Raw genomic sequence first — 13393 nt, forward strand, 5'->3', positions numbered from 1 at the left:
AGACATCAGAATGGTGATATAAGTGACACGTCAACATGAGTCAACTAAGATCTCTGAATGTAATATCCGTAAATTTAGGGAGTGATTTTGTAAAATAAAAATTATAAAAGTTATTTTAAATTATATTAATGTAGGTGTATTATTTTAACATTTTATTATTATTGGTTAGTTATTATAATAACTTATATCAAATTATCTATTAGTTATTATCATTATATTAACTTATGTAAAATTGTTTATTAGTATTATTATTATATTAGAAGGGTTGGCGGTGATTTTCTTTTTCCAGAATCAAGCCCTTCCTCCTGCGCCGTCTTCGTCTTCGTTTTCCTTTTCTCTTTTTATTTTAATTTCTTCCATAACTCCATATTTCGGGCACCATTTGAGATAAAAATTTCACCATTCAATTCCTTATCATGTAAGGAAGATTTCAAGACCAATATTGCTATTTTTCAGATCGAAAAATGTGGTGATCGGTGCGTGCGTTTTTCACCGACAAAGTGTTAGATTTCGACCTTTCAAGTGATTTTAATAGCGAAAAGGAGCATACTTTTGGACTCTCCGAAACGTTGGCTATCTTGTGGTAGTCTCGGTTCGTGCTTTCGACAACTTCGGTGAATTTCCGACCACCGGTTTCCGGCGAAACTCCGGTGAGCGTTCCGGACAGACTTTTAATCATTTTGTTTAGGTTCCATTCTATATAATATTGCTTCTTAATTCTTGGTCTATTAGGAGAATTGAACTAATTAGACTAATATGAAATCTTAAAGTAATTGGTGGGGTTAGGTGCATTTTGAATATACTTTTGCATATATATTATTGTTTCAATAATAATTAAATATAAGAATGCATTTCTATAATTATAGGAGAGGAAGAGACGGGTGAGCAGGACCCCGAACAGTTTGATTAGCTTTTGAGACGAGAGGTAATCATAATTATAAATATTTATATCTATATCTATATATATATATATATATCTACGTAATTAATACTTATATGCCTATATACATTATAATTTATTCCAAAAAGGGTTATGTCTATCTATACTGTTTTAGGAAGAATTGTTTATATGTTATTATGCCTATAACTATATGTCAATATATTTAATATATGTATATTCATTCTAGGAAAGTTATATCTATAACTTATTGGTATATTATATGTTGTTCATGATAATGTTAAGTATGCGCTAGTTTTTGTTATGGACAATCAATTGTTTTGGTGAACCATTATTATTTAGTGGTATGGTTTTGCTTAATTAAATCGTAGAAGGTGCATATTATCTTATCACATGTTGAATCATTACCTTACAAGGAAAATGTCTGTGGTTGAATGAAAAGACGTCTCATTTTAGAATTTCACTTAATTAGCTAGCTTAAGTGGATAGGTACAATGGTCTGGAGGTTGTTGATACTGTGAATGTGTACACCTGTCTTGAAAGAGGAGACGATGGGGTGTTATTAAATTTTGGATCGGGTTTGGTACTGCGTCTTGCAAGATTAGACGATAGCAGTACCGTTATAGAAGTACTTATATTGTGAAGTCTTAAGGTTGTGTGTCTTGCAAGAGTAGACGATAACACATACCTATTTTGATGATAAAACACCATGGGACCATTATATATATATATACATTACTTAGGTCTAGCTAGTACCCTCAAAATAAATATAACTTTAGGATATTAGGCGTAGTAAAGAGTCTGGTTTGTGATATCATCTTTTTAATTTTAATGATTACTTGACTGATCAAATATAATATATGTGAACTGTATGTGTATATATATATATTTACCATTATGCTTATTGAGTAGGCAGCTCACCCCTTGCCATGTTGAAATTTTCAGGCTAGGTTCAGAAGTTCTCCTATTTGCTAGATTTTCAGGTTTTCCTGCATTCAGGCTGGCCAGCACAACGGTCTTATTTCCATTAGCAAATTTTATAGACATTCATTATACTATTGGATTTGATTATTGTTTAGATTTAAAAGAATATTGTTGACAGGTTAAATTGTTGGTTATTTAATTCTTTGGTTGTGAGATTTTGATAGACGGTAATAAATGAGGAGCCTTTATATAATTATGTTGGTGATTTTTTCCTAGGGAGTATTAGAGGTGATATGACATTCGTAGGGTTAGAACCTGCCATAAACATGCATAGTTTAACATGATACTTAATATTATTGTTTTCACATTTCAGAATCATGTCATCTAATGGGAATGAGAATGCTGGCCAAGCATCTAGCGAAGGGTCTGTAGGTCAGAGTGCGCCCACCAGGCTAGGTGGAAACTCTTCATTAGGCGTACCTAACTTTGCACCAGCAATGCAACAATTCGTCGAAGCCATAGGCACAATGGCGGCTCAGTTACAAAATCAGTTTCAAAATGTACAAGCACATGCACCACTGGTTCCATCTTTTGACAGAAACTTAGAGGGTCTCAGAAGGTTGGGAGCTGAGACCTTTAAGGGGACACTAGACCCCGAGGAAGCAGAAGTTTGGCTTATAAAGGTTGAGGACGTGTTGAACTCAATGAACTGCCCTCTTGAGAGTAGAGTGAGGTACACTGTGACACTCCTGGCTGGTGATGCATTAATATGGTGGAAAGCAGTGATGAGGGGTAGAGATGATCAAGCAGTTACATGGGAGGATTTCAGGAATTTATTCAATGATAAGTACTGTTCTCAAGAATATCGAGATGAAAAACAGATGGAATTTATGAATCTAAAGCAGAACGAGATGTCAATAGCTGAGTATGAGAACCGTTTTGCTGCATTATCTCGGTATGCACCACTTATGACTGAAGATGAACGGTGTAGAAGATTTGAGCGCGGTCTGACCCCTAGAATCAAAGCTTGTGTGGCTAATTGTGTCAAAAATTACCGTATCCTCCATGAGACAGCTGCTAAACTTGAGAAGGCTTTTAATGAAGGGGAGACACTGGCAGCTAAGAGAGCTAGATCTGAGAGTCAGGGAGAGCAGGGTCGATCGACCAAGAGGAGTGGATCGCAATCCTTCACTAGTGGAAGGGGCAGTTTTTCACAGAGTGGTAGTAGCTATCGAGGAGGAGGTAGATTTGGGGGTAGCAGCTCAGCAGACTCTGGCCAAGTTTCAGGTGGCCTGAGCACCTATTGCTCACCATCTTTTAGGAGCAACAGAGGATCTAGTAGTGGATCAGGGAGTGCTTTCAGAGGAGGTGGTAGACGCGTTTTAAAGCCGTGAGGCCCAATGTGTTGGAATTGGGCCAAAGCGGAAAATATCTACATGGTATTGGACCAGGGTGTTACACTGAATGAAACGACATATGGCATCCACATATGCGTCGTCTAGTTATCACGTGTTGGTTATTTTTATGAAAAAAATTTAGTTTTTTTTAATAAAAATAACCGACACATGTCATTTCGATCAGAGATCTTAGTTGATTCATACTGACGTATTTGTTATAGCCTCATTTCGATGCCTTTAACCACTAAAATAAGCAAAGTAATGTAATTAAGACAACACTCAAAATTGAATGATTTTATTGAAATAAATTATAATTAAGTGAGTATTTTGAGATAATCATATAAATTAAATGATTAAACCTATGACAAACATAGTTGTTGATCACAGCTGTCAGTGAACTACTATCCAACAATTAAGTCAATCTTTTATTAACGTTTTCATAATTATATTTTATTGAATGGTATATATTACAATCTCCTCGTTGATACTACTTTTCATATGTTTCGGATAATTAGGGCACTAGTGGGTCATTTTATAAAAAAATTCACTATGATAGGCTTTGTAATAGAATTAACGTTACAACATTAGGGTAAATAATTTATTAGTTCCTAGTTTTTATCTAAAATACTGTTTAGTCCCTCTATTTTGAAAAACACATTATAAGATCCATAACTTTTACTAATATTAACCATTTGATCATTTTATCTAGTTTTTTTAGACTTGTAATCGTTATATTTTAGCATAAATAAATATATATAAAATAACAGAGTAACATGATCAATTTGTATTGTACTGTGGTTATCCTAAAAGTTAAGATATGATCGGTTAAAAATCTAAAAAAATAGATAAAAGGACCACAAGGTTAATATTGGCAAAAGATAAGGACTTTAAAATGTGTTTTTCAAAATAGGGGGGCTAAATAGTGTGTTTGGTAAAAACTAGAGGACTAATAAATTATTTATCCTTGTTTTTAACTAAATTTAATGTAACATCTAAATCTATGAATTGTTTGGTTGCTCAATTTTATGTTCAAACATATTTACCTTTTTACTTTAAAATTGAAAGTTTTAGACCTTTGGATAGTGGTTTCATCTTCGCTTTTTACATTTGAAAAAATAGTCTTTTATAAAAACATGGAATCTATACTTTTTGTAAAGGCTTAATAGGCACACAGCCCCCTAAACTTGTAACTTTTTTCACCTGACCCCCTCAACTTAGGAGACAACCTCTCAACCCCCTCAACTCTCCAAAAACATCACATACAACCCCTTACACTCATATGTTCGGTTAAAATATTGACCCGTGTAGAAAACGCGCTTGACTGTTGACCACACCAATGTCACGTGTCACTTTTTTATTAAAATTTTCCATTCTGGCATAAGAATTCTGATCGAAATCCATCTCTGGTAGTTGCTCGCCGAGCAGGGGTCTCAATGGAAAAATTTAATAAAAAATGACACGTGGCATTAGTGTGGTCAACAGTCAAGCGCGTTTTCTACACGGGTCAATATTTTGACCGAACATAGGGGTGTAAGGGGCTGTATGTGATGTTTTTGGAGAGTTGAGGGGGTTGAGAGGTTGTCCCCTAAGTTGAGGGCGCCAAATGAAAAAAAGTTACAAGTTTAGGGGGTTGGATGCCTATTAAGCCTTTTGTAAAAACAGTTTTTTCTAACAGTAACAAACAACCGTAATAGTAAACAACAAACAGTATGTAAAACAAACGAGTCTCAAATTTAGATATGCCTTATCTTGTTTTTTTATTTTATATATTAGTTTTGATATTCTTTTATTCATTATGTGTTTGCGTAGTTGAGGCAAGGAAGAGTTATGTTTTCACATGAAAAGAAGATATGAGTACAAACCTCATCTCCCTTTAATTTTATTACTATCTGACACTTTTTCCTCCTTTATTCATTGTTTAGAACTTCGGCCTGTTTGGGAATTAGTTGTTAGCTGATTACATTAGCTGTTAGCTGATTACATTAGCTGTTAGTTGATTACATTAGCTGATTTGACTAGCTGATTTGATTAGCTGTTTGTGTAGACCTGTTTGGTAAAAATTAGCTGATTGATAATAGCGGTTTGTGCAAAAAGACGAATAAGGACATTAATTTTGGCGCAGGAGAAGAGGGAGTCCATCTATTAGGGTTAAAGAAGTCCATTAATTTTAATATTGCAAAACGCTAATTGAAAAAGCTCATTTTAAGAGTTTTCTCTAAATTAGCGTTTTCATCCCAAAACTCTCTCCCAAACCTCTCTCCACCAAACACTCCAATTAGCGGTTTCAGTGGTCAAATCTCTAAAGTTGGTCAAAACCGCTCTTTTTATCCCAAAACGCTCTTTACCAAACAGGGCCTTCATCTCACCTAAATTTTATTACTATCTAACACTTTTTCCCATTTATTATACTATATTTTTTCTTCATTTGTTTTTATAATTGTTACTATAATTTTTTCTTATTAAAGAAAAGTTTTCCAATTTAGTTTTCTTATCATTGTTACCATACTTTTAATGTCTCCCCGAAAGCAATTTTTTCAAATTTATTTTATCTTTATCATTGTTACTATAATTTTTATTGTTTTCTTAAAACCAAATTGCCAATGTATATATTCAACATAAAGAATAACCATTAAATTTTTCCTATCATTATTATTAGGGAAATTTACAATGTTAATGATTATATACTTATTCACTTCTTACAATCTCACATTATATGAATAATTACCATTTATTAGTATATAAATAATTCTAACTAGTATTTTTTTTTTGGTAAGAAGGGAAGAAAAAAAAAATACTTGTTTACTACTGCACTATTAAAATTATAAAAGATAAATAAATAAAACCATAGTCATAAAAAAACATATTACAGTTCAGTAACGTTTCAGTTCAGTATTATTTCAGTTCAGTAATTCTAACTAGTATATTTGGTTACGGTTCATTTATTCTACACTTTTTCCCATTTTATTACTATCTAACCTCAAATATAACTGCTTCTCTTTCTACTTTTTAGAGGTTAAAAAAAATATTTGTCCAACCCAACCACTATAATAACAAAATGACGAAAGGTTAGCATGCCAAAGGCAAAAAGAAAAAAAAAATTTGCTCAGTCCGGACACCTAAACTTTAAAAAATTACTACTCTAACGGGGTGTTTGTTAGAAGGGATATAGGAGGTATGATAGGGATAAAAAAACACGAGATAAGTTATCCCATGTTTGTTTGGAAGATAGAAGAGTGAGATATATGAGGGATAAGCTTTTTATCCCTCAAATCCTATACCCATGAGGGGGTGGGATAAGGAGGTGAGATAAGCTCCTGTGATTTTAATAGGATGGAAAAAGTCTATCTTATCCCTCAAATTAATGTTATATAGTTTAAATAAGGTTAAAATAGTAAAATGTATTATTTTATCGCTATCCCTATCCCACATACCAAACATTGCATAATGATGACTTGTGGAGAATTTCCGATTAGCTTCCGTCCCTGTGGGGGGCGTCGTTGGGTTCGACGGGGGGAAGCTCCGATGCCAAAGTCAGTATAAGGTATGAAAGAATAAACTGAATTGACAAAGTAGGGTTTCTAGGATTGCGTGAATATGTACCTTGATAGCTTGAGATGCAAGCTATATATAGTAGTGAAGTTGTAACCATTAGTAACTAGAAAGTCTCCATTAATGCTTCATTAATGGCGGTTATAGGTTTCCTTTAAGTACGCATGTTAGCTTATTAATAGCTTATTAATAGTTTTTATTGCGGGATCGGCTCAGCTGTTCCGCTGGCGGGTTGAGAGGTTATGGCGATTCGCCACATAGGTTCGCCCGCGGACCCCTTGTGGTGAGGTCTTGGTGATCCGCCTGTCGGATCCCCTTGCTTGATACGCCGTAACATTCCGGTATCAGGCGATTAATACGTGGCCGCTCTAGACGAATATCTCTTTTGATTCTTTGGATAATATCACAATGTTATCACATAATAATTCTCGACTATCATATTTTTATCATTATCCAAACTATTTATCCTTATCCATATCCCAACATTTATCATTATCCCTATCCCAATAGAATACCAAACGCCCGTAACTCCACAATAGGCTAAAATTAGCCCCTAAATATGAATTTCTGGTTTCTCCACATCCACTGCACAAGATGCATCTTTGTACTGTTTCGAAAGCTCAAACATTGATTCCTCAAACTTACCACAGACAAGGCACAAGATACCGCCACGTTGTAAATTTTATACTCAATATCTTTACAGTTTTTTTTTTTTTTTTTTGTTGTATCAAACCAATAAAAGAAAGTGGTAGAAAAATAGTGTATATAAAACATTAAGAAAACCTAAATAACTAGCTATATATAGGCTCTGTTTGGGAATTAGCTGTTAGCTGTTAGTTGATTACATTAGCTGATTTGACTAGCTGATTTGATTAGCTGTTTGTGTAGACCTGTTTGGTAAAAATTAACTGATTGATAATAGCGGTTTGTGTAAAAGGACGAATAAGGGCATTAATTTTGGCGCAGGAGAAGAGGGAGTCTATCTATTAGGGTTAAAGAAGTCCATTAATTTTAATATTGCAAAACGCTAATTGAAAAAGCTTCTTTTAAGAGCTTTTTCTAAATTAGCGTTTTCATCCCAAACCTCTCTCCGAAACCTCTCTCCACCAAACACTCCAATTAGCGGTTTCAGTGGTCAAACCTCTAAAGTTGGTCAAAACCGCTCTTTTTATCCCAAAACGCTCTTTACCAAACATGGCCATAGCCTTCTAAAATGGATGGATACTAACGTTTTTGAGCAAAATCAATTTTAACCTTAATATATGAAATTGTTTAAATTTAACCGCAACGTTTTCAAGAAAGATCAATTTTAATTTTAACGTACGAAATGGTATAAATTTAATCTCAACGTTTCCAAACTAGATTAATTTTAGCCTTTACGTTATCGAAAATTAGAAAAAATTATTTGACTAGTATTTAACGGTCACTTCACATCTTTCAAATATCAATTATGTATAAAATATTTAATGTATTACTAATTAAATTGCGAAAATTGTGTTAAAATACTAAAAGCTAAATTTGCTATATATAAGTTAATCACAATTTTTTTTTTATCAATATGTCTTATTAATGTAGTTACAAAAAAAAAAAACCAACAAAAAATGTACAAAACTTCTTTAATTTATCGACAAACTTATTTGGAAGATGTGACAATTAAATAACAATCAAATCAGATTTTTCAAATTTTCGACAGTGTACGGTTAAAATTGATCTTGCTTTAACATAAGGGTTGAATTTATATAATTTCATACCATTAAGACTAAATCTGCACCTCATTAAAAACGTTAGGATTAAATTTGACTCTTATCCCGCCTTGCAAAATAACCAACATGAATCATATTATCCACTAAAACATGTAAATTTGATTAATTAAAAGAAATAACCTCTCTAACTCCCAAAAACTTGAGGAAACTTGTGTAGAGCTCTAAGAAGCAGCATAAAGATGAGAGAGAAACATATGAATGCCCAATAGAGAATATGAGTTAAACAAGGTTGATTAAAATAGAATTTCAAGTTCTTTCATCTCCGCTGTTGTTCAACGGATATGGATCTTGTCATCTGATAAGTTTTGTTTTGTCTTGTTCTTTGACAAATTTCTTTTTTTCTTTTCAATTCTTGCATCAAAATTTTTTTTATCTATGTCATCATCAAGTAATCATTCTATAGAATGCATTATAACTAAGATGAGAGCTTTTTAATGAAATATCAGTCCTCAGCTAGTCGAGGTCATGGCTATCAAAGAAGCTTTAAGTTTGATTAAGATGCATTGTTCCAGTAAAAAAATTCAAATTTAGTTGGATTGTGTTGTCATAGTCAATAGTGCCGGCTCTAGGGGGAGTTCTCCTATACCAGCGCCTAGGGCCTCACTATTTGTGAGGTTTTTTTTTTTTTTTTGTGAAAGGCCTCCATTTTTAGTTACCAGAAGTTAGGCCTTTTTATATATTAATTTATTTTTAGGTGCCTTCTATGGTTACTTTGTTTTTAACAAAGTACCGTTACTTGGTGTGTTTTCACCATTGGATGATGGAGGATAAAATTAATCCAATGGTGAAAACACACAAAGTAAGGCTTACTTTGTAAAAAACAAAGTAACCATAGCCTTTACCTTATTTTTAATAAGAAATTCTCTCTCAATTAACAACACACACGCCTACTCTGTTTTTTTTTTCAGTTTTTTCTTTTTGACAAGACGCCTTGCTCTGTCAATCTCAGTTTGTCAACAAAAAGTAACATTTAATACTCCAAGATAAATGATTAAAGTCTTATTTGGTTCCTCAATATCCAAAATGTTATTATTTGACCCTTGTGGTATAATTTGGTAATATTTGATCATTGTGATATCTTAATTTATAGTATTTGATCCCTGTAATATGATTTAGCAACATTTGTTCTCTATTGTATCCTAATTTATGGTGTTTAGCCCTCTCATAGATGGAAAGGTAACATATTTAACAATGGTCAAATGTTATCAAACATAGTACATGATTCAAATACCACAAACTATGATACTAGATAGATCAAGTTTTACCAAATCATGCCACAAGTGCCAAATGATAATATTTTAGATATCACGGGAGTCAAATAAGACTTTAAGCCTACAAGATAAATTTTTGAACCTATTCTGCTCAAAATCTATCATCAAGTTTTGTGGTAATTTATAAATTACACATAAAACTGACAGTTTATGAATTACAAGTTGTAATAAATAATAAAGGCTGATTCAATTCACCAATCACCATGATAAATTCTTCTTTTTCTATCCACGAAGTCTTGTGATTAGATCCGAATTCAACCATCTAAAATTATTATTTAGAAATTAGTACTTTATCATTTACTTGCTTCTCTCGTGTCTGGTGGAAAAAAACTTGAATTTTGCTCTTGAAAAAATATAAAAAAACTTCATGAATTGTGAATTGAATAGAAAATAAGAAACATTTTTTTTTTTTGAATCGGAAATTCAAGAAACTTGAATGCCTTGTACTTAAACTATTATTGAGTGTTGAAAGAATCTTTATTCAATTGAAAATTTAAGAAATTTTATTCCAATGAAACTTTGAAAAAAATTTAACTTGATTAAGAGCGTGTTTGGTTCATCTGTTAGCTAATAGTTGTTGCGGTTGCTGTTAGCTGTTTGCAGTTGCAGTAAAATGTTCGCTGTTTATTATTAGTGGTTTAATTACTAGTGTTTGGTAAAATTATATTGAACTTTCACTATTCGAATTTAAAATGTCTAAAATGGACATGTTTTAAATTAATCAATGAAGAAATTATAAAAGAGAAAATGTGAAAAAATGCCCATAAAATTGTTTTTGACTGCCAACATTAGGGGTATAATTGCACAATTTTAGATGTTAAGGGTAAGATTGCTCCTAGCTACAAATGTTAGAGGTATTTTTGCACCTTTTCTTATCCTATTATAAAATAAAAAATATGTTACATAAATTAGTAAAAAAAATCTATATAAAAAAAATAAAAAATTTATTGAAAGCAATAAAACCTTGTTCTCCCGGTAATTATGTTGTAGAAATATAAAGAATGTTAAAGAATAAACATATTTTGTGGAAATAAAAATGATAATTTTGTCAATAGCATATAACTACAAACAGTTGTTTATGAAAAGCTCTAAATATGAGTTTTTCGTGAAACGCTCCAAAACGCTGTCGTTTCTAGAGAAAATGCTAAATACTGCGGTTATATAAACCTAACCAAACGCTATATTTCCTGCGGTTTGGAGTGAAACGCTAAACACACATCCAAAAAGCTGAAACAAACACCATCTAAGTGTTACACATAATATGTAATATCCTTTAGAAATATTAACTGAATTTCTAATGGTGGAAAAACAAAGTTATTGTCTAATAGTAGAAAAAACAAAATGTTGCTTATTTTTATTAAAAACAAAGTAACCATAACTTTGCACTTCAAGATTAATATATGATTGATTATTATATCAAAAATAATATATGATTCGACTAATATACACGTTTTACTATTTAGTTTTTATTATTTTAAAATAATCTTAGATTTAATTGTGAAAAAAATACAAAAGTTGCCTAGGGCCTTCCAAATATTGGAGACGCCCCTGATAGTCAAGATAATTCAAATGAGTTGTGCTCTATCTTCTTTATTAAGCGTTCAACGAATTCGGTTGCCTAGTTTCTACCAAAAACGGTCAATTTTGTATCTATTTAGGGTGAGTGGACATATTCACCACCATTTCTTAACTATATTTTTCATCCGATTTAAGTTAATAAAACTTATATTATTTCAAAAAAAATACAAAAATCCAACCATTACTTACAATATTACACCGGATATAAATGTGTAAAGAAAACAACAAATCGTAGAAATTAATACTGTATACTTTTTTTTTTTACCAATAATTCATTTACTCCTCTTGCTAAAATAAATGATTGATTTTTCACCTGCCTTTACGTTTCATCGTAATGAATATTTCACTTTCAATTCATTAAATATTGCCATATATCATCTTCCAAGGCTTATACCAAGTTTCCAAGGTTTGGGATAAATTACTGAACTAATAGAAGATGTTTCAAAATTCACCAGACTGCCTCCACAAGATTATACATATTCATGGATGGAGGGTTGCTAATGTTTTTCATTTATATTTATATATACTTATTGATTCGGAATATAATCTGAGGCCCAGCGGGCCCAAGGGCTAAGGGGCGAAAGACCTCAAAGGCCCAAGGGGACTCACTATAAATAAAGAGGAGGCAACTAAGAAATGGGGATCGGGTAACATACTCTCTAACTCGTTTTGAATAGATTATCAATACTCTCGAGCAACTAACTATCTTGATCTTCGGAGTGTTCCCAGGGACCGCTCCCCGCACAGAGACGACTCTCGAGGAACACGAGCACCCCCCTCGAAGAGAGCTCGGATCACTGTTCCGCGTATCCTAATTATTTGGTGCGGTGATCGTGGATTACAAGTGACTTCGGAGCCTCCAGCAAGATGCAAACGCCAACTGAGTCCGCTCCAACCGAAGCGCCGGAAGTAGGAGCAACTAGCTCCATGACGAACATCGAACGGTCCGCACCGGTCATTCCTATTTCCCCTAGAAACCTGGGGCCACTGATGGAGGAGGTGAGCCCGGAAGAAGAAGAAACTTACAATACCGCACAGCTCCTCAGTGCGATACAAGGTTTTCAGACAACTCAAGTTGTTCATACGGCGGCTCAGATGAAGATCATAGAACAACAGAGAAGCTTGCAGGAGGAAAATGCCAAAATCTGGCAATACCTCAAAGGAGCAGCGGAGATACAAAGAGAAGGCGTGTCCCCGGGGATGCCCTTAGGACCCGGGATACCCGCAGGGAGAGGAACCGGTACCGCCACGACCGGAGGAAGCGGTACACCACGAGGAGAGACGGCGGCCGCGAGCAACGAAGACACATTGGAACTGAAAATCCAGCATTTTTTAGACAAGAGAGCCCTCGGAGGCGTCATGGGAGGAAGTATCACTTCCAGTAAGACGCCGCTGGTTCAAAGAATCATCGAGACAAGGTTCCCACGAGACTGGAAGGCTCCTCCCCTATCGCAATATTCAGGAACCGAAGACCCAAACGACCACGTGGCCTCCTTCATGAGCACTATCAACTTGTATTCAAAAGACGAGGACATCATGTGAAAAGTTTTTCCCACCACACTCTCATCCAGTGCCCAAGAGTGGTATCGAGGACTAGCTCCTGAATCAATTGACTCATTCGATATACTAAAGGACCTTTTCCTCTCCCGTTTCGCCGCGCCAGCGAAGGTGAGGAAGATCAGCTCGGACCTCAACGGGCTCAAGCAGCGAACAACCGAGCCACTGTGCAACTTTCTTTCCAGGTTCCACCACATGGCCTCTCAGGTCAAAGGCCTCAACCTAGAGGTAGCTCATGATGCCCTAGCAAAAGGAACCTCGTGTGAGCCCCTAAAGCAGAAGTGTTTCAGAAAGATGCCGCGATCCTTCGAGGAGGTCATGACCATGGCACAGACCTTCGTCCGGTATGACGACTGCGACCGACCGGCAGGGTACGAAGAATTAGAAAGGGATAAGGCCAGAGGAGATGCGCAGAAACAGGAAAAGAGCAGACCAACCGCAGAAGCACGAGACGAA

At 34.3% G+C, this 13393-nt stretch overlaps 1 protein-coding gene across 3 annotated transcripts; it reads left to right on the forward strand.

Moving 5' to 3' along the window:
• The first annotated feature begins 271 nt into the window (after window positions 1–271).
• Window positions 272–3532, forward strand: LOC136206166 (uncharacterized). Of its 3 annotated transcripts, none has more exons than XR_010676224.1 (3): window positions 272–650; window positions 867–925; window positions 1844–2189. XR_010676224.1 is itself a non-coding variant. In XM_065997114.1 (3 exons), exon 3 carries the CDS (start codon window positions 2200–2202, stop codon window positions 3214–3216), a length of 1017 nt encoding a protein of 338 aa, XP_065853186.1. In that variant the 5' UTR covers window positions 272–650; window positions 867–925; window positions 2196–2199; the 3' UTR covers window positions 3217–3532. The 3 variants fall into 3 exon arrangements, 2 of the variants coding, with proteins under 2 accessions (XP_065853186.1, XP_065853187.1); XM_065997114.1 differs by lacking the exon at window positions 1844–2189 and adding an exon at window positions 2196–3532; XM_065997115.1 differs by lacking the exons at window positions 867–925; window positions 1844–2189 and adding an exon at window positions 2196–3532.
• The last annotated feature ends 9861 nt before the right edge of the window (window positions 3533–13393 follow it).

This window comes from Euphorbia lathyris, chromosome 9 (assembly GCF_963576675.1).
Source record: "Euphorbia lathyris chromosome 9, ddEupLath1.1, whole genome shotgun sequence".
Classification (NCBI taxonomy): domain Eukaryota; kingdom Viridiplantae; phylum Streptophyta; class Magnoliopsida; order Malpighiales; family Euphorbiaceae; genus Euphorbia; species Euphorbia lathyris.